Here is a 26,631-nt window from a genome sequence, read left to right on the forward strand (position 1 = left end):
GCTTGTGTGAGTGAAGTCTCTTGCAGGGATGGTATGAAAGGGAGTTTATGAGCCTGTGAAATTCTGAGGGCTGAGTCAGAAGTGTGAAAGGAACATACGTAAAATTTTCAGATTACTCCAACTTTTGGTCAGCCTGAGATTTTTTTCCGAAAGCTGTCTTTGCCATCTGTGAAGTCCGAGTTTCTAACCCTCTGATTATTTTCATTCCCACTCATTCTACCCAATTTTCCACATCCCTTTCAGGTAATGTGAATTTAATGAGGCAACTGTCTCAATATTATTATATATATAACCCTGGGGGGGGGGGGTTGTGTGTGTGTTTTTAATTATGAGCAGAGCATGGGAACAATCTGAGGGCCTCCAGACTGGATGATGGGTGAAATGTGGGTGTTTGGCTTTTGTTGTTCTTGTTTGGTGTTTTGGAGGAAGATGCCTGGTCCATCAGCACAACAAGGAACCAACATGAAATAGTGGGCCCACGAGTCCCCCTAACTGAAGCTGGTTTGGGGGCACCCTGTCCTGTTTCTTGCAAGGTTCTAGCAACGTCCTAGGCATAGTTGTTATTGATCTGCGAGTGGTTTTCTTTGTTTTTACTGGGAACGGGGACCTCATTTTTAAGATCTTTACCAAGTAAAGTCTGAACAGGCTCCTCAACAAATGATCAGAATGGAAAAGAAATATACCCAACACTCTTCTTTAATATGTAAGACCACCTCATGGAGCCCCATCTTATAAATGAAGAAACTGAGGTCTAGAGATGTAAAGTGATTTGCACGGTGAGCAAATAATGGAGCTTGGATTTCACCTCCTGATTCTCTGAGGGGGGTGCTTAAGCCCCTGAGGAGAACTGGGGACTATTTTGTTTTTGCTTTTGTTTCTTTGGCTCTGTCATCAGACTGGGAAATGCCCACAAACCAGGCAAGGCAGGTTTAAGATCAGGAAGAGATTGTCCAACGCATCTGGTGAGGAGAAAGCTGTTTCCTCAGGGCTGAATCAAGTCTCCAGTGACCCCCAGGCCGAGTCACACAGCCCCTGGAGTCAGTGCTGAGCTGTGTCCAGGAGGAACTGACCTAACTCTGCTTGGGAAGGACTTGAGGCGCCGTGGAGTTAATGCAGGGGCCCAGCCACAGGCGGGCAGGACTCTGTCTGGGCGCCCTTTTCTAAGTCTTTCCAAGTGGTGACAAGCCTTTTCCATCAGAGTGCCGAAGTTGGGTGTATACGTCTTCACAGCATCTTAGGAAATTTGGATGCATTTTATTTTTCCACAGTTAATTTTTTTTGGTTTTATTTCTTTTAATTTTGGTAAAATACACATAACATAAAAGTTACCATTTTAGCCATTTTTTTTAAGTTTGCAGTTCAGTGTCATTAAGTACCTTCACATTGTTGTGCAACCATCACCCCACCCCCCCCACACCCCCCGTCTGCAGAACTCTGTTCATCTTCCCAAACTGAAATTGTGCACCCATTAAATACCGACTCCCCATTCCCTCCTCCCCCTGGCCCCTGGACACCACCCTTCTGCTTCTGTTTCTATGAGTGTGACTAGTGTGGGTACCTCACATAGGTAGAATCCTACAATATTTGTCGTTTTCTGACTGGAGTATTTTACTTAGAGTGTCCTCACGGCTCATCTATGCTATGGTCAGAATTTAGTCAGGTACAGTCAGAATTTTAAGGCTAAATAATATCCCATTGTGTGTTTAGATCACATTTGTTTATCCATTCATCCCTTGAACAATTGGGGTTGCTTTCCCCTTTCGACTACTGTAAGTAGTGCTGCTCTGAACGTAAGTGTCCAGATATTTCTTTAGACTCTGTTTTCAGTTCTTTTAGCTATCTGCCCAGAAGTGGAATTGCTGGATTAGAGCGTGTTTTTTTTGTTTTGTTTTGTTTGGAAATCAGTGTTATTTTATATTAATTTCAGGTGTACAGCACAGTGGTTAGACATTTATATAATTTACGAAGTGATTCCCCGATTTATCTAGTACCCACCTAACGCCATAGATAGTTTTTCCATATTATTGACTATATTCCCTCTGCTGTACTTACACCCCCGGGACTATTTTGTAACTGCCTATTTGTACTTCACAATCCCTTCCCCTTTATCACTCAGAGCCCCCAACCCCCCTCCCGTCTGGCAACCATCAGTTTGTTCTCTGTATCTATGAGCCTGTTTCTGTTCTGTTTGTTCATTTATTTTGTTCTTTATATTCCCCATGTGAGGTCATGTGGTATTTGTCTTTCTCTGACTGACTTCACTTAGCATAATGCCCTCTAGGTCAATCCTGGTCTCTCAGGGATCAGTGTGCTTTAATAGAGATGTTTGCCTAAGGTGCCTGTCCTGGCCAGTTGCTTTATCTCATCAGCTCTTGGCCCTGCCCGCCCTCACCTAGCACACACCCCGTTGTGCCCTGACCTTCATCCCCACACACTGACGCACACTCTCCTTGGGACTACTAGCGACTGCTAGCATTGTTTTAAGGGAGAAGCCGACAATGTTCAAAAGTAATCAGATCCGGGCAGGAGACCTGATCTCAAATGCGCCAGTGAGCCCCTTCCCTAGGGATCTGGAATTGAAAGTAAGAGACTTCCACAGTCTGACTGCTCTGTTGGAAAGGGGAAGTTATAGACTCAGAACTGCTGGCAGAAGCCAAATTCCACCGAATATTGGGAGTCCAGAGACACTGATCTGTGGGGGGAGAGAATGAAGCAGCTGCGCAGAGGAGCAGAATGAGGATCTGGGGAGGAGGAGCCCTGGATTCCCGGAAACCCTGTGGCGCTGCCAGGGGCCTGTGGTCCACCTGTCTTAGATGTCATCTTAGGAGGATCTTCGGTGGGCCAGGATCCTTATTGTAAAGGTCCCATCGTGCTCAAGCTGGTTCCTGTAATTAAGGTCCTAGCCAGTACACAGGTACACACAACTCAAACAGACGTGCCCAAGTCAAACAAGACTTTGAATAACTTGTTTCTGTAATAGTATCTTCTACTTTCACTAGGGCCCCAAAAAACATCAAACCTCTCTGCTTAGCCTAATGAGCTCCACTGTGTTTTTACAACCAGGAGTAATTTGCATGAACTTTTCAAAATTAAATTTTAAATATAGTAATATATGAATACATTCTCTTTATAGAAACTAAAGGATCATAGATGTTTTAAGATATTGTTGGGGGACTTTTAGTCTCCTTTCCTGGTTAGCAATCAGTAAATTGCTGCTACATGTATCAGCCCAGAAGTTCCTTTGAGCTCAGGGCTTTCAGAGCCCAGGCCTGAGTTCCTTGCAGTCAGGAGTGCCTAGTCATCTTTATGTGCTTTGCGCCCTGACACAGGAAAAGCACACAGAGGGTGTTGATAATTGACTGAGTGGTGGGTGGATGGATGGATGGATGGATGGAATCAGGGGCTTGGACTACATGATCCGTAGACCCTCTTCAGCTCTTATGTTCTGTGTATTCTATGGTTCTGTAACCTGTGCGTTTGCTGACAATGGTTTATCAGCCGATTGCTAGACACAGTTTCTGTACGTACAGCAGAATCCCTTTATAACACTAGCTTCCATAAACACACCAGTATCTCGATTAGAGATTACTCTAGTAGAGCTAAAATTTTAGAAAAATCTGAAGTTCTTAAACATTATACAAAAAATGTTAATTAGCTAAAAAATGTATAAATGATATTATGTGCGATCTTTTTTTTTTTTTTTTTTTTTTTTAGATTTTATTGGGGAAGGGGAACAGGACTTTATTGGAGAACAGTGTGTATTTCCAGGACTTTTTTCTAAGTCAAGTTGTTGTCCTTTCAATCTTAGTTGTGGAGGGTGCCATTCAGCTTCAAGTTGTTGTCCTTTCAGTCTTAGTTGTGGAGGGCACAGCTCAGCTCCAGGTCCAGTTGCCGTTGCTAGTTGCAGGGGGTGCAGCCCACCATCCCTTGCGGGAGTTGAAACCGGCAACCTTGTGGTGTGGTTGAGAGGACGCGCTCCAACCAACTGAGCCATCTGGGAGCTCAGTGGCAGCTCAGCTCAAGGTGCCGTGTTCAATTTTAGTTGCAGCGGGTGCTGCCCACCATTGCTTGCGGGAGTCGAGGAGTCGAACTGGCAACCTTGTGGTTGAGAGCCCACTGGCCCATGTGGAAATCGACCTGGCAGCCTTCAGAGTTAGGAGCATGGAGCTCTAACCGCCTGAGCCACTGGGCCGGCCCCTATATGTGATCTTTTAATGAATTATTCCAGTGATAAAGTGGCAAGGAGCCTGACAGCTGGGGTTCAAATCCTGGCTTTACCACTTGCTGGCTGTGTGACCTTAAACAAGTTACTGAACCTCTCTGTGCCTGAGTTGTCTCATTTATAAAATCAGGATAATGATTGTATTTACCCTATAGAGTCATTATGAGATTAAAAGCATCAGTACTAATTAAGTGCTTACAACAGTGTTTGGCACATAGTAAGGCATGATACAAGTGTTAGTAAACTGATCTTGCTTTGAGGCAATCCCAGCCCCACTGTGATGTGTGGTCTTGGGGGAGGTAGTGATATCCTGAGAATAGAAATAGAGGGGCCTATATCATACACCTTAAACGTATACAATTTCTATTTGTCCATTATAGCTCAAGCTGGATGATTCAGGGACTTTTTAATTAGCACTTGCTGGTAGAAATACATGAATTTTTCAAATTGTACACACACACACACACACACACACACACACACACACACTATCTTAGAGGTTGAGGCCCAGCCATTGGTATTTTTAAAGCACCAGGGAGATTCGAGTGTGTAATCAGGTCTGAGACCCACTCCTCCAGACCCCCTAGAGCAGGGGTGTCCAAACTGCGGCCCGCAATCCATTTTTTATTGGCCCGCAGCAAATTCCAAAAATATATTTAGTTTACTTAAATAAACCTGGTGAGGCAATACGTACTTCACCTCGAGTGAGTAGCCCAGCTGTTTGTGTATTTTACCGCATATGGCCCTTGGAGAAAACCGTTGGAAAAAGTTTGGACACCCCTGCTCTAGAGCAAAGCTAACGCACCTCCCCCATCCCCGGGAGTGGGAACACCTGAGTCCCCCGTCTGGTGGCAGTAGCAGAGTCCAGGAGTTCAGTCTCTCCCTCTGTACCTCAGTGCAGTACCACCTGCCCTGGTTGCGTGTTGGGAGGTTGGCCTTGGGACAGTGGCCCGGTGAGACTGGGGTCTGCGCTGGAACCTGGCCTCAGTGACGCGTGTCCATGTCAGCAGCTGGCGCGAGTCCTCATCCTAAAGTGGCTGCAAGTGCTAAGCTGTCGTCACCTCCTGGAGCAATGGATCCTTGGGCGTGGGCTTCTCACCCTCAGTGTCACCTCAGGAGAGGGGCTTCGAGCCACCTTGACTGGGGTGCTCTTTAGATCTCGGCCAGGTCAACTTACGCGCAGTGGGGCTTAACTGTGGCTCCAACACCCCGGGCACTGCGGTGCCACCCCCAAAGCCCGTGAAAGCTCAGGAAATGGGCAGTGGTTCTGAGTCTTGTGTCAAAAGGCAAGAGGCTGCAGAGGAAGGTGGGAGCAAGCAGGCGTCGCTCAGCTCAGGCTCCGGGAGAGGGGCCCAGGCCACCTGCTGGCCCAGCGCCCCCAGAAGTGGAGGCTGGATGGTGGGGGCCGAGTGCTCTGCTCTAGTTGCTGCCACGAGTGGCAGAGCAAAGGTCCTTGCCTTCATTTCCTTGTGGAGAGACAAGCCCCAAGAGACTGTCAGTCTAGGTCTGCGACACATCTCAGCAGACTTAGCAGTCAGCTCTTTCTGGTTCCATGGTAAGAAGCCCAAGGGTTATAGAACAATGCCATGTACATACTGTTCACACGGCATTCCTTACGTACATTTTGTTTTCAGTTATTCCATAATCAAATTTCCTTAAACCTTGTCAGTAATTATCTTGCCCTCCCCAGTCTCCAGCTGGCACTGAACTTAAACTGGGTGTCCTTACAAGAGAAACCAAAAAAAGGCAGTGCAAGTAGATTTAGGAAAACTTGTGCTTTGCAGAATGACAAGAAAGGGACTCTTTCTTACTAAAGCTCTAACTGGTATTTAAATAAAATTAAAAAAAAGTCTGTGTCTCCTTGCTGCCCTCAGCTGGTATAGAAATACGATGCTCTATTATTAAAATAAATTCCCCCAGTTCTTGCTCATTTGAAATCCAAACCAAAGTATCTAAAAATGTCCCTGTACCTTGAAAGAGGTTAGGTTTCATTCGTAAATGCTGCAGGTTTTCAGCTGCCCTGCCCAATACTAAATAGCAGATAAGTTACCTTGTCTTCATTCTTTAGGAACACTTGGACAGGCCAGTCTATTTTCATCAGGAGGGTGGTTTGGATTGGAGATATCATGGAAGGACTCCTGTCTGACAGCATTTGTATCTACCCTTATTTTTAGTCCACGGTGCCCTTCTTACGCCCCTCAGTAAATGTTCCTGCATCATTCATTATTCTAGATTTGAACAGAAGACTCTCATGACATGAAAGTAGTAGGCGGTGGGTTGTTTTCCAGGAGAAGGATGCAAAACTCAACACACCCTGAGTTTCAAAGCATTTATTTCTGCTAGGGCAAAGAGCTAAATGAATGAAAGAAACAGATTTAACAGGCTTCAATTATACAACAGTCCTCTATATTTAGTTGTAATCCTAAGTCAATTTTCCTTAAAACAGTAATAGTTCACTCTTACTATTTTTACACTCATTAAAGCAACACGGCTGCATTGCAAAATTACCCACATGCAATTGAGTATCTGATAACATGCATTTTGATTTTTGTTAACAAGCAATGGAAAAGATTACATCATATCATTAGGAAAATATTTTCCTTAGACATCGTGTTTCATTTTGGTTTTCTTTAGAAGAGTTTTAGCAAAGGGCTGTCTCACAGGTTGACTCTTTGTCCTTTCACAAGTCGTGCTCGAAATTGCCAAATATCCTGGAAATAATGCCAAACAGAATGAGTTTATAGAACACTTCAATTTGTCTCTTTACCGTAACAGAAACGAAATTTCTAACATCTACAAATGGCTAAAAAAAAAAAATAATAAAAAAAAAAATCTAAGTCATACACTTAGAAAATAAACCATATTTTGAGACTCTGATTAGTTTTCTTGCCAACATCTAATATGTTAAATAATCTAAGACACAGAGTCCCCAACTGTCAGCCCTGTTTTTGTTGGTCCTCCTGTTGATTACACCATACGTATTGTAACTGGCCGAGTGTTATGCTTGGCCACATGCACTAGCATCAGGTCCCTCTCCATCTCCCTGCCGTCCTTGAGGTCATTTCCTTGCCCCATTGTGAGTGATCGCCTCCTGATTAGTTCATAATCATGAAAATGGTGTCATTGAGTTACTGGGCTTTTTTTTTTCTTCTTTGCTTTCAATAAAATAATTTAGACTCTCTAATTTCCTATTTCTTGTTTATTTTTGAGCAACCAGCAAGGTATGCTCGGAAGAGTGATTTTGGAATTGGACCTGACTCTGAAGTCTAGCTGTGTCATCTTAACCTAACTTAGGCCAACCTTGGACAATTCTTTTTCTCATTAAGAGCATGGAGCTATAATCTCTGCTCCATTGGGTTTTGGAGAAGAAAATAAGAAAAGGGCTATGAAAGTTCTTTTGTACTTGACAAAGAACTGTAGAGTAGAACGTTGTATTGTTATTGTAAGTACAGCTTATAAACTATAACTTAAGAGAGTAACTAAAATTAATACAGGGGGTAGGTAATTCATTTAGTACAACATTGACAAACCTCAAACGTCGTGTATACGTGTTTTGTTTCTGCCTTAAAATTCAGGGTGTGGGGTGGAAGCCCCAATTAAACAACTGTGTTGCCTTTGTAAGGCTTTTTAAATACTGGACAAAGGAGGAAGGACTAGGCTTTCTAAGATCTGCAAATGTGAAATCTGGGCATTTTCAGATATGGGGTGCATTCATAGATTCCTAGATTCTAAACGGAGATGGGGGGAAGGGTGAAATAAGATTCTTGAGCTGGGAAGGTATTCAGAAATAACCCCCAAGGGACTGGAAGCCTGCCATGGGTGTACACTGCTCTTCAGAGTACTGGAAGGCCCAGCGTTCTCATCACACTCAGTCTATGTGGAGGTCACGTCACCCCATAGGAAATGCATGCATTTATGATTACCTAACACAAATTTCAAAAAAAAAACAAAAAACAAACAGGATCAGCTTCTTGGTTCAGAGGCTAAAACGTACATAGTCTACAAAGCAAATAGGTTTTTTGCCTTGACTGATAATTTTTCTGTTGATCCTCATCAGCATTGAATGTCCACTAGGTAAAAATAAATTTACAAGTGATGTATGAATTAGGAAAGCACATGAAATATTGTCTCACACCCCTTATCGATAAGCATTTGTGATCTTTAATCTCTGCAACAAGCTAGTGGTACCTCTCATAGCCTGTGAGTCACTCTGGGTGCAGAGTGACAAACAAACACAAAAACATACTTGAGAATTGCTTTCTGGGAGTCTTACTGGATTCCCAAATGCATCAATATTCAATTATGTACGAATAAAGGAGGCCTGTGATTGATATTCCAAACCTTTAACTTTCCTTGTGTGTGTTCAGAAGGGACCCTTTTGTCCTTCATTTCCTCTCCTCTGTTTTCTATTTTCTTTCCTTCCTGTCTGTCATGGACCAGGGTGGCCTGCACACCCCAGGACAGCCCAAAGCCATAAAGAGACAGCACAGGGGAACCAAGAATAAACAGAAACTCCACTGTCTTTCTTAGTGGGTCTCAGCCATGTGGAGCTCTCAACCCACGCACTTTATGCTTTCAAATTACATCAAGTATGAGCAGCATGAAGCACCTGCAGAAAAGACAAAAACCGAAATCTTTACCTTCATGGAGACATCGCCTTTAATTCCGTACAATCTATCTGCTAACGACACAATTTCCTTCTCAATGTTTTCTTGACTGGTGCCCTTCACATCGATGTACTGGCAGTTGGCACTGGCAAAATGGCAGGAAATTGCCTGAGCAAAGGGAACCAATTAGTATTAAGGAACAAATCCCATTAACACCAGCACCCCAGCAAGGAGTCTTCTTTGAGAAAGCCACTTATTTCACTCAGCATTCGATTTCTAGACTGAAAGCTGCTCCCTTGAGTCTTAAATCAGTCTCTTTGTGGCTCAGTCTCTCTTTTTATCCCCAGCTAAAGCCTACTTGAGAAATTACAAGGTTTTTAACTAGCTGTGATATTTATTTATAAGACGTATAAATGGGGCAGGGAATATAATTACATAAGTAAGAGGTCTTTAACTTTTTAGCATTTCGTTTTTCTAAAAAGTGGATATCCCCAAGTGCTAAAAAGGAAGAATTCCAGGGTTTTTCATCATCTTCTTAGTCACAGAAGTTAGTTACTATCAAGTTTGTGATGGTTTGTTATTTCAATGGCCACAAATTATGGGGAGAAAAAAAGAAAAAAAAAACCTTGCAAAGGAAAGTAATACACACACTCCTCTCGACTCAAAAGGGCTTTTAAAGTCTGATAGTGTTCACATAAGATACCTATCTTATTTCCTTATGAAGGTGAGACAGAAGTAACTTGGCTTCCCTGTTCTTGAAAAAGTTACAAACACATCTGCTGCAAGGCAATAATTAAAACTCACCTTCCTTGTCACCAGTTAGTTACCTTAAGGTGACCACACCTGTCAGAAGGACTTCCTGCTTTGCCCAAAGCATCACATCTCTAGGTAGTGGAGTCACAAACTCCATTTCCCACGAGAGCCCCAGGGCCATGCCGAGCCATACTGGAGCCTGAGGCAAAAGGGAACCTGTGCTTTCCTTTATACAGTCTTTCTGTATTTTTAATGGTTAATGTTTTCCAAAACATCAAAGTAGTTGCACAGTTCTGAGGGTTGTGATAATAGAGAGTTTGATCTTGCCTGTATTTAAATTTTTGGCATTGTGCTCACCTTGGATTTTTTTAATTTTAATTTTTAAAAATTCTAGTTTAAAAATATTAATTAACTTGATCGTTGAGTTTTTTTAGTTGCCCCCACTAAATTTTGCCCCTGAGGAGAGTGCCTTCTCAACACACCCCCATTCTGACCCTGGTGAGCCTGGTGGAAATATAAATGAATGAAAGATGAAATCTGGCAACTAACCCTTGGCCTCAAGAAGACCAAAGGGGTTAGTGTAACATGGACAGCCTCATTCGGCCTCACAGAAGGCCCCGAAATTGAGTATCAACAGTCATGTTATCATGGGGAAAATGTGAGTCCACAGCACTGTCAGGTGTACTGAATTTTAGAGAAATGAGAAACCTGGGAATTTATGAGAAATTTGTTAGTGTTTAATGTAAGCAATGAAATCATTAAGTTTAAAATACTCCAAGACTAAGGTGAAAAACATGGCTGCCTGCTAACTCTGATTTCTGGGCAGCCAATTCAGACATAAATAACCTTTCTTTCAGATCAGTAATATTTTTCCCATTAGCAATGATACTTATAAACTTCCTCTTATGTGGTTACGATGAGCTGTATACATTCCAGATTTTATTATTTTAGTATGCCAGTGATGGTTTTTGCCTTCGAAGCATAGGCTGTAGGCTACCAAGTAAGCCCTTGCTCTGAAGCAATTCCATGAGTGATCATGATTCACTATTAAGGGCTGGCATCCTGAGGTCACCTGGCTTCTTACTGATTGGAGCAAAAAAGCATAAGGTAGGCAAATACGCCTCCTGGTAAATACACTGGACTAAATGCTAGTTTAGTTAAAAATCACAAATCTTTTAAATTTCAATATATCTTGACATTTTTGTTTCTAACCATTCATCTTTGGAAAACGCAGTGATGTTATGATGCATACCTTACGGAATCCTTGAGTTCTATTCTGACCAGATCCATGGATGAGCAAAGGATGAAAGAAAACGGTGTCCCCCTTCTCCATCACGAGGTGTACTCGGGCGTTGTTTCTGTCATAGTCCTGGATTCCATGGAACATGATGTTAACTCCTCCCTAGAACACATAAGAGAAGCCACATCTGTAGTTGAGGACGCCAGTAATTACAAACTTTATCAATGGCTTATCACGAAAAGCAAAGGTTCGCTAAGTTCTTCCAAGGGAAAAAGATAAATAAATTAGATTCTTTAAAAAAAAAAAAAAAAAAAAAAAGTAAATATACAAAAGTTCCTCAGATGTCTGGTTTTAGAAAGTCACATGTTGATATTAAAAATCGTGGGTTTTTTGGACCAAATTAAAATTTGGAATTTCCACCTACCCTTTATTACTGACTTATAAATGAAGATCTAGGTCAGCTTTGCCTTTTTCGGTTAGCGCAGGAGACCACCTTTCCAGCCTGAATCTGTAAACATTCTTTCCCACTATGATATTGTCCTCACCTGGAACTTTGCATAAATCATTCTTCTATTACTCAGGAGTATTTCTGAGAAGCTATTCTCCTGAGCTAGGGGAGAGAAAATGATCCATTTTGCTGAGCTCAGAAACCACTCATGTCACATCCAGCGTAAAGAAAGAAGAAGAATACATTAAAACATTGTATTTGTTTATAACTATTTCCAAAGTTAGTTATTGCTTTAGGTAATGGTTATATCTTATTACAAACTACAGTGAAAAGTGATTTAAAGTTTATAAGCCTTTCTGGGGGAGGGACAGTTGCTGTTTTAGGATGGAGGCTGGGCGTTCATCGCATTCCCCTTCCTAAGACTATCCCAAATTCCTTTTTGGAATGACTGATTCCCTACTGGGCTGTTTGGGGACTATGGTCCCGTGTGCTTCTCTCCTGACCAGGGTGGATAGAGTATGTGACCCAAGCTAAGCCAATCTGACCTCTCACTGTGGCCACTTTAAATCTAAGAGGATGGAAGAGACCAGACATAGGGTTCAACGGCCCACACCAAGGACCCCACCCCCACTCTTCCCACTGAGCACTGACGCCCACTTTCCTGCCCAGAACTAGTCAGCCCTCCATGGACTCAGCATGACCCCACGGCTCTCCAAAACACTCCCTTTTGCTTGCACCATACCTTCCCTAAACCTCACCTTAATTGATGAATCTCACAATTTCAGATTTTATATCAGAATCCAGACTCAAATTCTTTTCACTTGGCACTAATCAGTGCATGGATTCTAAGTGAGCCAGACATTCTTAAAGCCATCGTTTTTACTTCCTGCAGAAGCACATTCATTTTTCCTGCCTTAACAACAGGTGCTCTTCCCATTCTGACTGTCAACACAGGGTTTCAAAACTTTATTGCCTTGTAACTAAAACACTAAGACTGATTATTCCCTTTGGATGTTATAGAATTGTCTTGGCTGTTTGTATAGTAATTTTTCAAATACTTGAGATAACTCGGAACGTCTTGACAGATAGCAGGAAAACATGCTTAAAAATGGAACAACTTGCTTTTATCTTCCTTGACTTTTCCGAACAATTTCCAAGGAAACTCTGGCCTCAAATACTGAGATGGATTCATCCAACTGAGGTCTGAGAAAAAAACAAAATTAAAATTGAACAACTTGCTTTTTTTCTTCCTTGTTTTTTCTGAACAACTTCCGTGGAAACTTTCATCTCATATTGTGGGTTCATCCGACTGAGGCCTGAAAACACCAGTTGATAACTTCTCCATCACATCTTTTAAGATACAAAGATATTTTCCTTATTGTACATTTGACAAATTCCAAACTTCATCGTTAAGGAAAGCTACCATTGCGCCCTTACGGAAAAGGCAGTGGCTGTTGGGAGGAGCCAATGGCAGGTGTTCTTCTGTTGTTACCTCATGGCCTCTGACACCACGCAGTGTGATGACACCATGTTTATGTGGCAGTAGCTGTAATTTTGCAGCTAGTTCATCATCTTTATAAATCTATCCCATCTATCTTTACATCCCTGATCCTAATTTCCAGCATCTAGGACAGTATCTACTCCCAGGCCACCTGTTTCTTCTAAACAGCTTTCAGCATCATGGCTTTCCCATCACTCAGCTATAGAAAGCCTGAGGCTTTCAAGGGACTGCCTGTCATCAGTGCTGCTGCTGCTGCAGTCACTGGCTCCTCTGCGGTGTGCTGACTGAACAGCTGTTGTAGCCAGTGCTCCTGTTCCGTCCATTATCAGCACTGGTTTCCCTGAAGAGAGATGAGAAAGACAATGCAGAGCTGCATAGGCTCCTACTCCATCCCGAATGGTTCCAGCAGCTTCTGTGCGTGTGACTTTTCCTGGCTTGTGAATAGTGCTCACGTCCTCTCACAACTTCACTCAGTCCAGGGTCTTCAGAATCCAGGGTTTAAATTCCGACTACTTCGTCATCTGGTTGAAAGAATGATACCTTGCTTCCAACATCTCACACCATTCCAGCAATTTCTCTCCCAACAGGGAAGAAATTCTGCTCCCTCTTCATTTCTGCCAGAAGCTTTGTATTTATCTGGCTCAGAGCACAAGCTTTCACTTGAAGTTTCACAGCGTTATCCTCTGCAACAGGAAGATTTTCCCTTTCTTGAAATACAAATGAGTAGCACTTCATGTGTAGCACTCTGTTGAAAATATAAGCCTGTCATAGTCACACTAAATCCTGTCTCCGAGCGGCCCTAACGGCCCCTCCTTCTTGAACAACCTTTTTGAAGAAGTTTGATCTCATCGCTCATGGGCTCAAAAGCTTTTAATAGTCCTTCAGCATCAATAGCTGAATCGATAAACTGTGAAACAGCCACGCAGTGAAATCCTGCTCGGTCCTCCCCAGAGAATGTGCTGGTCTCTCCAGCTGGAAGGAGACGCTCCCGCCCTCTTCTTTACTCCCAGAGCCATCACTCAGAGTGTAAGACTTGGCACATGCCTCTGGTTTTGCAGTGTTTATGTCTTACCTCTACAATTAGGCTTTATAACCTCGGATCCTGTACAGCACCTACCAGAGTTCAAACCCTTGTTGTCAGTACACCAATGATGATTTTATCTGACATCCTTGAATTTTCCCTGATCCTGATTTCCAAATGCTAGAACAGTGTTTTGCTGTGAAAGGCAACGCCAGCTCATTGGTAGAGCTCTTGATGTATACTGCTGTGAAATCAAAACAGTAAAAGATTCTGATCCAGACTCAGCTGCCAGGCAGACCTACCTCCCACTGGGGATAGTCGTGTGGCTTCAGCGTGCCTTTGTGTGTGCCGGGGAGCACAACCAGACAGCCGTTGTTGCGATCGATGTGCTCCATGGCCGTCCAAGCGCAAACGATGTTGTTGCTGGGCCTGAAGGGGAAGTAGTGCAGGTCCTGATGCAGGGGGTGGCGGGACGTCTTCTTGCCTGAAAAGGAACCTGCTGTTAAAAGATGCCCGAGCCTCAGAATTCTTCTCCTCTGCCCGAAAACCCAGAACAATGCCCTACCCCCAAAAACCCAAACCAAACAAAGGAAACAGCACTCTAGAAAATCAGCCTCAAGACATAAGCACTAAATCGGAGCATCCAGTGAACACAGCGGCCCCAGAGCCTATACTTTTTTCTGGGCTTCTGGTAGCCAGATACTTACACTGTTTTCTAGTACATGTGTCATCATCTCTATTGTGCTTTATTCTTTGCTAACTCTGGTTAGGGCACAGAGCCTAGTATTCCAAAAAAAATTTGGTTAATTACATTGAAGAAAGTGGTCAAATCTGAGGTTCCCCTGATAACCTGCTAAGTGGCTAATACAAAATATTAACTAAGGTTTTATTCCTGGGGGAAAGTGGAAACTGCAGTCAGGTTACGTATTGCATTCGGTGCTGTAGACTTAGCACAAGTGACTAACCATTTGGGGGCCGTTGTCTCTTTTTAAACAATACACACATATCCATTTATGCAAGTTTAGCAGTTATACACATAGCTATAGTTATAACATCAACCTTAGGTATCTTAATTAAACTTTTTTTTCTTCTCGTTAACAAATAAGAGCCCTTTACCAGTATCTGGAGGTTTGTTTATCAGCATCGTGTGCATGGCCATAATATTGGGTCCAGTGAAGCACTGCACATATTTCAGAATCTAAGGGAAAAGGATAAAAAAAAGAAATTCATGGGAAATCAGATGCACAGGCAAGTGGCACAAAATACAACTATCTTTATGAGAACCAAGATGGCAATAGTTTAAAAAAACCAATTGGTATTTCATGACATGGCAAACAAAGCATGAAAAAGTCAGCACTTGGAAATCATTGGAAATCTATAACACTGGAAATTAAATGGGCTTTTTGGAGCCCGGTGGAAACCTAAGCACTTTCTCTGCAAGAGAGAGAGAAGTGTCTGTGAGAGATCAGCTGGGAGGACAGGAACGGCCCTCTGTCACGGAAGCCGTGGACAGTTGCCCAGTGAGAAGCCAGCTTCCTCTTCCTTCACGGAGGCTTCAGAAGAAGAGACCATGAAAGGACCCCCATTTGCAACTGTCATGCGTAGCCCAGAAGAAAGGAGAACGGCAACTAGGAGGACACTTTGCAACTAGTGCGGCCGTTCACTCCACAGCTCTTTACTGAGGTCTGTGAGCCAGGCAGACTGACGGGAAGGGGAACACGACAGTGAACATGATAAGCAGATCCCTGCTGCCACGGACTTTATAGTCCGGTGCAAAGAAGTGTTAACTAATGACAGGGGCAATTGTGGTTGAGACACATGCTAGGAAGAAGCTGCAAAGAGAGCACGTGACAAGGAGGGCTGAGTTAGTCACGGGCTCTGGCAGCTGGGGTGCTGCCTCCAGCATGGAACCCTTCTTGGGAGGGGTGAAAAGCAGAAAGGACTTACATGGAATGCCTGCTACCTGCCAGGGACTTTATACATCAGCCCCACCACAGTTAAGCCTCACCGTAATCCCTGAAGATAAATTGCCCAAGTTGGCAGAACCAGTTACATGAAACAGCTGAGTCACACTCCAACTCTGTCTGACTTCAAAAACAGAAGCACATTTTACTGCTTTCTCACTCTTGGATCTCTTGTGTATAAGGAACATTGGCAATTTGCGTATGAAACACCTGAAACATTACAATAATCCTCAGGCCTCATACTTATTTTTTATAAAGCTGTCTTTTTTTTTTTTTTTTTTTTGGTTTTCACGTAGGCCAGTATTTTCTAAATCTCAGTCATTCAAGAACCATCCTCCACATTTCTGCCACACATTGCAGAATTTCCCAATACAGTTAGCTAGCGATTTCCTTAAATTAACTCACTTTATTTTACTTAGTTTTATCCTGATTCTTGAAATCATGGGTTAAATGTGCTGGTTATTTTTTCCTATTACACATTAAAATAGATAACTATTAAAATAATGCATACCTCCTAAAAATCATTGCATGCACCACCAGATACATGGTTCATCCTTTACAGATGTAGAAAAATCTGAAAATCCTGATAATGCTTCATTTACCCCAGGTTGTCTCTAATCTCAAGCTTTTCATCCTGGATCCACCTACACAACTTCCATGTCAATAACAGGACTTGAGGTCGGGATGAATGGATGGTCCAGAGGGGCCATTTCCTGTCCGTTCCCCAACACAACGGGCTGGACAGCGTAGGTGGCTACTTGTACAGCCTTTCTTCATGAGTCACATTCTCTAACAGCACTTGGGGTTATAACTTCTAATAAGTACTATATGTGATATCTCCTTTAAATCCATTCTAAGTAAATGGGTCATGAACTGTGGTACATATATGCAATGGAATACTGTGCCGCCGTTTTAAAAGTATGAAGTAGATGCACAGATACTGGTGGAAACATGTCGAAGATCTGTAAGTGGGAAAAACAAGGTGACAACCAGTATGTTCCCACATTACACACAAGGGGATATACAAATATGCTTGCATATACATGAAATAATTGTAGATGAATATACAAAAGAGATGAGCAGTGAGTGGGACTGGGGGTTGGAGACCTTACTTTATACCTTATGCCCCTCTGGACTGCTTAAATAGTTTCATAAATATGAATTACTCTTAAAGAATAACAATTTTTTTTTAAACTAGTTTAGATTTTTTTTAATTTTTTTTTTAACTTTCATTTATTTTAAGTGTGTTTTTCCAGGATTCATCAGCTCCTAGTCAAGCAGTTGTTTCAATCTAGTTGTGGAGGGTGCAACTCAGTGGTCCATGTGGGGATCAAACCGGCAACCTTGCTGTTAAGAGCACCACGCTCTAACCAGCTGCCCAAAACTAGTTTAAATGTAAGAACAAACTCACAGTTCTGCCTACCAGGTTCATAAAACAAAAGGGAAAACATAAATAGATTTGCGGTGAATAGCCTCAGCATTCTCACCCTTTGACACGCCTGCACCCAGTGTGAGAAAGCCTCTTTAACACAGGATTCCTGCTCTTCCCAACCAAAGATAATTAATTAGCAAAGGCTAGAGTGTGGTTTCTCCATCTGACAGCTACTGAAATTTGGAGCTGGGTAGTTCTTTGTTTTGGGGGAAGGGGGCTATCCTGTACAGTATAGGATCCCTGGGCCCCATTGCATGCAGCATCCCCAGCCCTCCACCCATTAGCCAGGAGCACACCATTCCTCCTTGGTCTATGGGTGACAACCAAGCATGTCTCCAGACACTGCAAATGCCACCTCTCATTGAGAACCACTGCTCTAGGGCCACAGCAGAAAGACACCGGTAAAGTAAAAAGAGCAGATTTCAGAGGCAAGCATGCAGATGGGGTATTAGCTTAAAGAGAAAGAAAATGCAGGAAGGCCTTGAACCTCAGGGAGAGTGCAGTATCTGAAGAGTTCTTCATCTTCTTGGAAATCTTGGACCTTGGTAATCACTTTTTCACTTGGATTATGTTCTGATTTTGCAATGGTCACATCTCTCATTAACTGTAATCCAGGTGGTTTCACCTCCTTTCTGCAGATCCTGTCAAACTCATTCCTAGGAAATTAAATTGGCAAATAATGTCATCACCAGTGGCTCCAAGGTCTAGTTCTGGGAAAGATTCTGGGGTGCTCTCTGTGCTAAACTGGCCTCCAGCCCCAGGTTGAATAGTTGTGGGGAAGGAGGAGAACATGGCCTACTCAGAAGTCCCTGCCTCTTAACTCTGAGGCTGCGTTCACTACCAGAATTTAAATATTCCTTAGCTCAGCAAACCAATAGGGAAATATATATGATTTAGTTACATCTGAAGAATAAGAGCAAACACTTCCACAGCATTTACCATGTCCAGACCCTGTTCAAAGTCTTCTCTCAATATTTTACCTTATTTAAGCCCTAACAGCAAGTCTAGGACATAAGTACTAATATTATCCCCATTTTACAGATGAGAAAACAAAGGCCTGGAAAGGTTAAATAAATTGCCCCAGGACACACAGCATTAAGTGGTGGGGCTAAGATTAAAGCCAGCAGGTCTGGCTCTAGAGCCCATGTTCCCAACCACTTCCTAAGGAACCAAATCACTGAACAATGTATGAATGTGGACAAGCTAATCTTACTGTATTCCCATCACATACATGTAACATATTTCTGTAAAACAATGAATAGTGTTACTGTACCGAAAGCGTTCAATATCAGCATCAGATACCAAATTTCTAATGACAAGAAACCCATTTTCTTCATAAAATCTTCTCTGTTCTAGGCTTAGAACATTATTATCCTGAGTATACCTAAAGGAGAAAAAAAAATCTCAAATAAGTCCAATTAAAAAATTACAACTAACAATATGTATCAAGAACCCAAGAAATGTTCATACTCATTCACCTATCATTTCTCTTTCAAAGACTTTAAGGAACTCTGAAAAATTTTTTAAAGCTTTAAATCCAAAGCATTAATTAATGTGACCAAGAAATGGAAGAATGATTATGTCACCTCCACTCAGGCATTAAAATGAAGAGCATATAATATAACATGGCTAGTGTTTATTATAATAAAATATGTTTGTGATTTATAAAACTAAGACATTATTTGTAAAAAAAAAAAAAGCAAAGAAATACAACAAAAAACATTTTAACAGTGATTCCATTTATGTAATGGAATTATGGATGATTTTTAAAAATTCTATTTTTCTGATTCTAAAATTTGTTCTGTGATGTATATGTATAGTTTTTCAGATGGGAAACAAATTCAATATATTTTATATTTTTAATTATGTAGTTCATACATTCTCCGAAGAAATCAAAGTAACAAAATCAAAATAAGTGTACAGCATACACACAGACTCAAATCACCCAGTCCATTCCTCTAGTTTGAATTGTGGTTGGATGAGAATATTCCATGGATATCAAATGTCTCCCCCTTCGAAAGTAATTTGAGATAAACAAAAGATGCTAGCTGATAAATCAATACCTTGTTTCCCTGAAAATGAGACCTAGCCGGACACTCAGCTCTAATGTGTCTTTTGGAGTAAAAATTAATATAAGACCCGGTCATATAATATATAATGTAATGTAATATAATATATAGTATAATATAATACCAGGTCTTATATTAATTTTTACTCCAAAAGACACATTAGAGCTGAGTGTCCGGCTAGGTCTCATTTTCAGGGAGACACGGTATAACCATAGGACAGGCGGATTTAAATGAGATATACCATGCCTGAATTTTTAAAAACCAGATTACACTCTTTCTGATATATTTTCTTCTTTCTGAATTTTATAAATACAAATAGAAAATTATAGTCAGGATCTTCAAAATTTTCCACAATTGTTCTAAATAGAACAAGTCCTGGAAATGGAGGCTTTGCATAATGAACTCTTACCAGGCACCATGATAAATAGTGTTTCATACCCTAGTTACCACTAGAAAAGCCTTTATACACAGTTTGGTTAAAAATTAAAATTAGATCTACTTACTGGAATTGCTGAGGGCGGAAACTGGCAGGAGAAATAGCCTGTGAAGTTAAGTGAGCTACCTAGGATGTGAATTAAGGTAAATAAAGTAAAATTCAGGAGTCAACCTCTTCTAGAAACAACAGTTTGCCCTGGATTGGCTCTCACAAGGGAGGATGGGTGCTAAGTAGACATCAAGCAACCTGGTTACACACATAACCTCTGACAGTTACACACCGCTGTTTACATCACCCCATTTCATTTGCACAGATGTCTGAGGAGGTGGCTGGAAACCCAAGAGCTTTGTTATCCGTCCTGCGGCTCAGAGCTGGAAATCTAGGCTTGGAGCGCCCTGTAGGTCACCAAGCAGAAAATGGCTGACCTTTGTAGTTTCTGTGTTTTTCTACATGACTATTCCTTCCACTAAACTGCTGAAAAGTTTCAATTCTGGAAGTAAGGAGAAATGGTTTGGCTGGCCATTTAAACATCTGTAAAATAAACAACTCTTAAGTAAAATCCACACAGTTGAGTATAATTTTAAATATCTTAAAGAACTAGTAATTCTTTCTAGTTTTCTTTTTCCTCCAATAACCACAGGTTGTTTACGTAGCATCTATTGTTTCTTTTTGTGCTTTTCATTCTTTTCATTGTATCTTTTTAAGAGTTACTTTCAGAATGTCACTTTTTGTAAACATGTTATTTTTAAGTGAGCTTTGGATAACTGGGAACAATGTAATACTCAAACAGAAAGGCAGGCCAGGAGTCAGAATTACTGGCTACTGTCTGTTTTCCTTGTGGCAAAGAAGTTAATGACCTCTGTCAACTATTAAAAAGCTGTGGTTGCCAGGACATTTCAGACATCAGCATTCTAGTTCAAAGTTATTTTCGCCTCTCCCTTTATGTGTTTTTTTTTGCCATTGTTGTTTTTGCAGAATGTTTTTAATGTGTAAATGTTTACTACATCAAATTAATAAGCATTTACTATGTTTACTATATAAAGTTAGTACATGTTTACTATACAAAGTTAGTAAACATGAAAAAATGGATGCAAATAAATGTACATACAGTCTGATCCTAATGATATAATTATGTAAACGCATAGAAAAGAAACACACCAGAAAGTTTACAATGATCTAAGAGTGGTGGAATTATGGGTTATATTTATTTTATCCTTTATGTTTATCTGCATTTAAAAACCACATTATGCTTTATATTTATTCCTTATTCCAGAATCCACATCTCTTTAGAGCGTCATTTAGGCTGAGAAGAAATGGCTACAACATTTCCAGGAGTCTATTGACGCGTAAACCACACATTCACTGAAAATCGAGGGAGACCTGTCCAGCACTAGAGCCACTGGCCACATCTACTTAAAATAAAATTAACACTTCAGTTCCTCAGCTGCACTAGTCATATTTCACGTGCTCAATAGCCACATGTGGCTGCCCTATTGGACGCTGTGTATAGAACAGGCCCACCATGGCAGAAAGCTGTATTGGGCAGCGCTGTTTAGTACACCATAGATCTTACTTGGGTGATCAGAAGAATTGAAATTTCTTTAAATCATTTATTTACATTTTTATGTTTTAATTATGCATTTTCAAGAGGAGTGGTTATCTAAATAATCATATATATGGATACATAAAAACGGACCAGTGACTTAATTTTAGTTGTTAGTTGCCCTGCTACTTAGAGCATTTGAGCACATTTTAATTTTCCTCTCATTAAAATGTGCAGTGTTTTCAGTGTAATATTTGACTAGAGTATGATTTCCGCCATGATGTTTTAATAGCCTAAGCATCTGCTGTAATAGTATTTTAGAAGATGTTTGGAATTTAAGAAATAACTTGTATTACTACTAATTTGTATAACCCATCTCTGTGCAATGGAATATGAATATCACAAAGTGGTTTGGGGAAAAAATATAGGAAATGCAGATGAAAACACTGAGCTCTGACCTCGACACTATTTATAAGAAGAACCGGCCAGATCGGAATATCAAATTTTAAAAGTAGTAAGAAACTGTACGGGAACCTTCATTGTAGTTCCAGTTATAGCTATTCCCCATAAATTAGTGGTTCTCTCGGTTGAGCATGTATTAGAAACAAGCGGTCCCACCCCCTGGTATTTTGATTTCTTAGGTTGAGTAGAGATTGAAAATCTGCATTTCTGACAAGCTCCCACGTGATGATGAGTTGCTGGTCCCGAGACCACACTTTGACAACCTTCGTTAAATGAACCCGGTCCAGAGATTTAACCTCTTCTAGCCTCAGTTTCTGTTTTCTCGCATGTGAAATGAGATGACTTAGTCACTTGGGTTCCCTTCATCAGCCCATGAACGGGATTTTAAAGGGTAGTTCTGCTTGGAACATAGCTGCTTGGAACTGACCCGGGACAGCAATGTGAAAGTAAAAGAAACAGCTAGCGTGACCATTTTATGAGAGATTTCAGGATCCTAAATAGAGCAGCACAGAAGCTAATCCGGTCGCTTTAGGAACAATCCCAAGCAGTTTTGTAGGGAGCTTCCAAAAGTGCACCCTGGAAGAGAACACTTCATCTGAGCAGCTAGAACAAATCTATAAAGCAGTTTGATGTGCCCTATGCTGTAGTGACCTCTTTCTGGACTCAACGCCAGCAGCGCACACATTCCCTCCCTGATTAACTTTTGATACCAAATCAGGAGGCGGACCAAGGGCACCAACAGGGGACAGTGTGAACTCATGGGGACCGCAGCCTTGGGCTCCTTGGGGAAAGAAGAGCTGAGGGCGCGGGTGCCCTGCAGCGGCCAGGCCAGGCGCCCCCTCAGGCCCCGCTGCCCGCTCCCCAGTCTTGGCTCCTCCGAGCCGCTCTGCGCTCCTGCTCAAAGGGCGACTGCGCTGCGACATTTCTGGATGTCCGGCGGCCGCGGAAGTCACGCGCGGCCTAGTGCAGAAAATGACCAGGCCGCTGAGAGCAGGCACTCTTGGTGACAAGCAGGGAAACCGAGGCCTAAGAGGCCCCGATGCTGGAGCGCCTGGGAATGCGCGCTCCTCCCCACCCCTCCGCCCCGGGCCTCGGCAAGGACTGCAACCGTCACCGGGACCTGGGCGCGGAGCAAGGGGAAGAACCGGCGCGGCGACTGTGCGATCGCCCTGGAGGCCGCCCCCCTCCCCGCCGGAGCCCAGCGCAGCCCAAAGGATACGACGTTCGCGGCCGAAGGGCGGCGGAGGTGGCCGAGCACGACTCTCAGGCGGGAGGCAGCGCACTCGGTGTCCATGGTGTTTGCGGGCGTTGGGAGACCGGGCGCCGGGACCTCCGCCCCACTTAACTCTGGGGGTGGCCCCGCCTCCAGGCGGCGGTAGGACGGGGGCGGGCACGGCCCCGAGCGAAGCACGGAGACGCCCCTCGGCCTGCAGGGCGCGCGCGGGGCCACGCACTGTTGTGACTTCCCGGTTTGGAAGGGCTCGGTAACGGGTAAGGTCGCCCAAGGAGAAATGGAACCAGAACGTGGCTTCACACTCCTAACTGCATAGTTTCGGATGTTTGATTCCACGCCGTTCCTTCCACTACGCTGCTGAAAGAACAAAAATTTAAATGTCCAGCCCTAGAAGTCACGTGCTGTTCAAAAGAGGCCTTTAACTTAGTGGGAGTCCAGTACAAAATATTAGAAACTCGGTAGTCATTTTTTTTTAAGCGTATGAAATAAGTGACTCCCTGAAATGTCTGATCCACACAGCCTAGTATAATTTTACATTTCCTGAAGAACTAGACATCTTTTTTTTTTCAATACAATTTGATGATTTTGAGGTTAACAAATACATACCAGTGAAACCACTACCATCAAGGTCATAAACATCCATGTGAGAGGAAACTTCTTAAAGTTTCCTCTCACACGCTTTATCATTATTTTTGTGTGTGTTCATGGTAAAAATACATAACATTGACTCTCTTAGCAAAATTTAAGTGTACAATGCAACATTGTTAGCCATAAGCCTTAGGCTGTATTGTAGGTCTCCAGAACTATTTATATTGCGTAAGTGAAACTTTGTACTCTTGGAACAAAACCATCCATTTCAGTCTCCCCGCCAGCCCCTGGCAACCACCATTCTGCTCTCTACTTCAATGAGTTTGACTCTTAGATTCCACATGTAACTGGAATCATGTAGTTTGTCCTTCTGTGACTAGTTTATCTCAGCATAAAGACCTCAAGTTCACCGACGTTGTTGCAAGTGCAGGATTTCCTTCTTTATTACAGCTGAATAATATTCCACTGTATGCTTAGACCACATTTTGTTTATCCATTCATCTGGGGGTGGACATGTAGGTTGTTTCCAGATCTTGGGTATTGTAATAATTTTGAAATAATTTTGAAATGGATGTGGGAGTGCAAATATGTCTTTGAGATCCTGATTTTAATTTCTTTGGATAAATGCCCAGAAGTGGGATTGCTGGATCATATGTAGTTCTATTTTTTAAGTTTTTGAGGATATTTTATACTGTTTTTCATAGTGGCTATATGAACTAAAAAATTTTTCTGTACTTTCTCTTTTCTATCCAGTCCCTACAGATGAGTGACACAGTATCTCATTGTTTCTTTTTTTCTCTCATTTTTTTCATTGTTTCTTTAACTTAAAGAGTTGCTTCCAGAATGTTGCTCTTATAAACATGTTATCATTTCTTAAATGATGTCTTTATATTGCTGTAGGATAATTTTTCCTGTGAGTCCCCAAATGATGTGGGGAATTTCTGTGAGTGAGGGCCAGGATTGTGTCTTGAATGGAAGCACGGACCAAGGAGAGGCAAAGAGTTGTAAAAGAGGATAGTTTATTAAAAGCAAAGGGTCAGAGCTCCCGAATGGGAGGGGGTCCGAATGGGGGTGCCCAGTGACTGAGGCAAAAGTTCTTACTTTTATACCTTCCCCTGCCTGCTTGGGGAAGGGGGCTGGCGCCTTCTTATGGAATTCATCTATCAGGTTTGTCCTATTTGCCCATCCTGAAGGGATTAATGAAATAACCCATTCCTATCTATCAGATCTGCTCTGTTTGTCTGGCCAAAAGGAATTTATGAAATACCTTATTGACCTCAGGGCTACTTCAGAACCTGGAATTTCAGGATACGGCTGTCTTTTGTTTATTCCACCAGGAACCTTCCTGTCTACCTAACAACTTGCTAGCTAACCTGTCTCAATACCATGTGGGGAAACTGTGGTAGTCAAGGAGAGAAGCAGGCCAGGACTCAGAATTATTGACTACTGCCTGTTTTCTCCGAGACAGAAAGGAGAAAGTCAGTGTCCCAGCAAGGCCTGCCCTTTGGCCTTGACCTCTGAGTTCTTCATTCTTTTTCCATGATTCCTCCTTATCCAGACTCCCAGATTCTTTTAGGTTAACAGAAATGCCCTGGCCTTTCCCCTGATTAGCTCTGAACTTGTTGACTGGACAAGGAGAAGCATTTAGGTTTCTCGTAATTTAAAATGAAGTATCTGGCCTTTTGCAGGTACAGGAAAGAGAATCTGCATCTTTCTGCTTCTGAGAAAAACCCTGAAGGGACTAGGAACAGACGAATAGTTGTCTTCTTACTGCCCTCACCTGGTGAAAAGTGGGGACTGCTGGGAGGAGGGAAAAACACTAAAACTATAAATTCATTTCACACATACCCAAAATATTTAAAGGTTAGGACTTTTGCTCTCACAGACCTTGAAAGGTTTGGCCTTCCTGACCAGAGAGATGCAGCTATCTACACCTGTAACTTTACTGACCCCTTAAAATGGCTTCATTTTACAAGTATGGGAAAACCCTGCCCTCTCTACCATATGACATTAACACAAAGGATGTGTTTACTTTTATGATGGTGACAAGAGATGAAGGAAGTCCTTGAATACTTCCTATTGTTATCTGCCTTTTTTAAATTAGAGGGGTGCTGGGTTTAAGATTTTTTCATTTAAGATCTTATGGGGAATTAAAACAGTAATTTCTCCTTAGATAAAGAGGTAATTTGATGGATGTTATGAGTTTTTTAAAATAGCAATTTGGATCTTTAATAATTGTGTTAAAATGTTTTGATGACTATTGAAACAGAACATTAATGGAATGTAAACATTATCACTAGAATGGTCATTTCTCTTTCAAAGTTTGGTATTTATTCATTTTTTTAAAATTAAAATTGGAATTTTGAAGATTATTACAAATTGACCCTCCCCCCAAGCAGTGTGCTTGGTTTTCACAAATACTGAAAGTAACCTTGAAGACAAATGTTGAAACACAACCATTTTCAAAGTTATCTAAGAAATAGTTTCCCCCAAATGTATAAGAAGTTAAATAAAATGATTTTTCAGTAATAGCCATATTTGAGCAACTAAGAAAAAAAAAAGAGTATGACCTAAGATGACCTTGGATTAAATTGTCAAGTGTTGTGCACACGTAAGAAAATGTCATCGTATGGATGAGAAATTATTAATCAATTCCAGATTGAAAAATGCCACCCCCCCACACCCCCACACCCCAAAGGCCATTCCCTTCTGAGAAGAATAGATGTGACTGTAGGCCAGGTAATTTGGTAGCAAGTGTTAAATTTCATTTAAGCTATTCATGCACCAAACAGAAGCAAACACACTTGCCATCTTCCTGCAATTCTGCTCATTCTTGGTGTTTTCTTTGACCATACGAGTAGGACTGTTCAGCCCCCCTAAAAAGCCAGCCCTCCCCTTGTGCATTAACCCCCATCCCTTGTCTGGACTATTCTAGAACTTTGTTCCAGCAACTACCCTCTCCCTATTTGTTGGTTATTCCACCCCCCCTTCAACATACAAGCATGCTCTTAGTTCCCCTATCTTATAAAAGCCCTGTATTGATACCACTTCTCCTTCTGGTTACCACTCACACATTTCTCCATTCTTTTGCAGCAAAACTTGAAAAAAATG

At 41.9% G+C, this 26,631-nt stretch overlaps 1 protein-coding gene and 1 pseudogene across 1 annotated transcript; both read right to left on the reverse strand.

The window, feature by feature from the left end:
- Positions 1-6,537: 6,537 nt before the first annotated feature.
- Positions 6,538-23,192, reverse strand: PHYH (phytanoyl-CoA 2-hydroxylase). The gene is made up of 9 exons (XM_019738280.2): positions 22,918-23,192; positions 19,761-19,819; positions 18,462-18,572; positions 17,676-17,844; positions 14,909-14,990; positions 14,095-14,276; positions 10,835-10,984; positions 8,863-8,997; positions 6,538-6,933 (listed from the first exon to the last, which is right to left on the reverse strand). Exons 1-9 carry the CDS (start codon positions 22,990-22,992, stop codon positions 6,880-6,882), a joined length of 1,017 nt encoding a protein of 338 aa, XP_019593839.1. The 5' UTR covers positions 22,993-23,192; the 3' UTR covers positions 6,538-6,879.
- LOC109450699 (quinone oxidoreductase-like protein 1) lies at positions 10,994-14,085 on the reverse strand (annotated as a pseudogene).
- Positions 23,193-26,631: the final 3,439 nt, after the last annotated feature.

The sequence above is a fragment of the Rhinolophus sinicus genome, linkage group LG02 (assembly GCF_036562045.2).
Source record: "Rhinolophus sinicus isolate RSC01 linkage group LG02, ASM3656204v1, whole genome shotgun sequence".
Classification (NCBI taxonomy): Eukaryota; Metazoa; Chordata; class Mammalia; order Chiroptera; family Rhinolophidae; genus Rhinolophus; species Rhinolophus sinicus.

Excerpts from the sequence above, each read along its gene's own strand:
- PHYH (XM_019738280.2), bottom strand. The coding sequence starts at position 22,992 with ATGGACACCGAGTGCGCTGCCTCCCGCCTGAGAGTCGTGCTCGGCCAC. Across the intron at positions 17,845-18,461 it reads GCTGATATTGAACGCTTTCG|GAATGAGTTTGACAGGATCT; the intron begins GTACAGTAACAC and ends TTAATTTCCTAG. Across the intron at positions 6,934-8,862 it reads AAGGCGATGTCTCCATGAAG|GATATTTGGCAATTTCGAGC; the intron begins GTAAAGATTTCG and ends CATTATTTCCAG.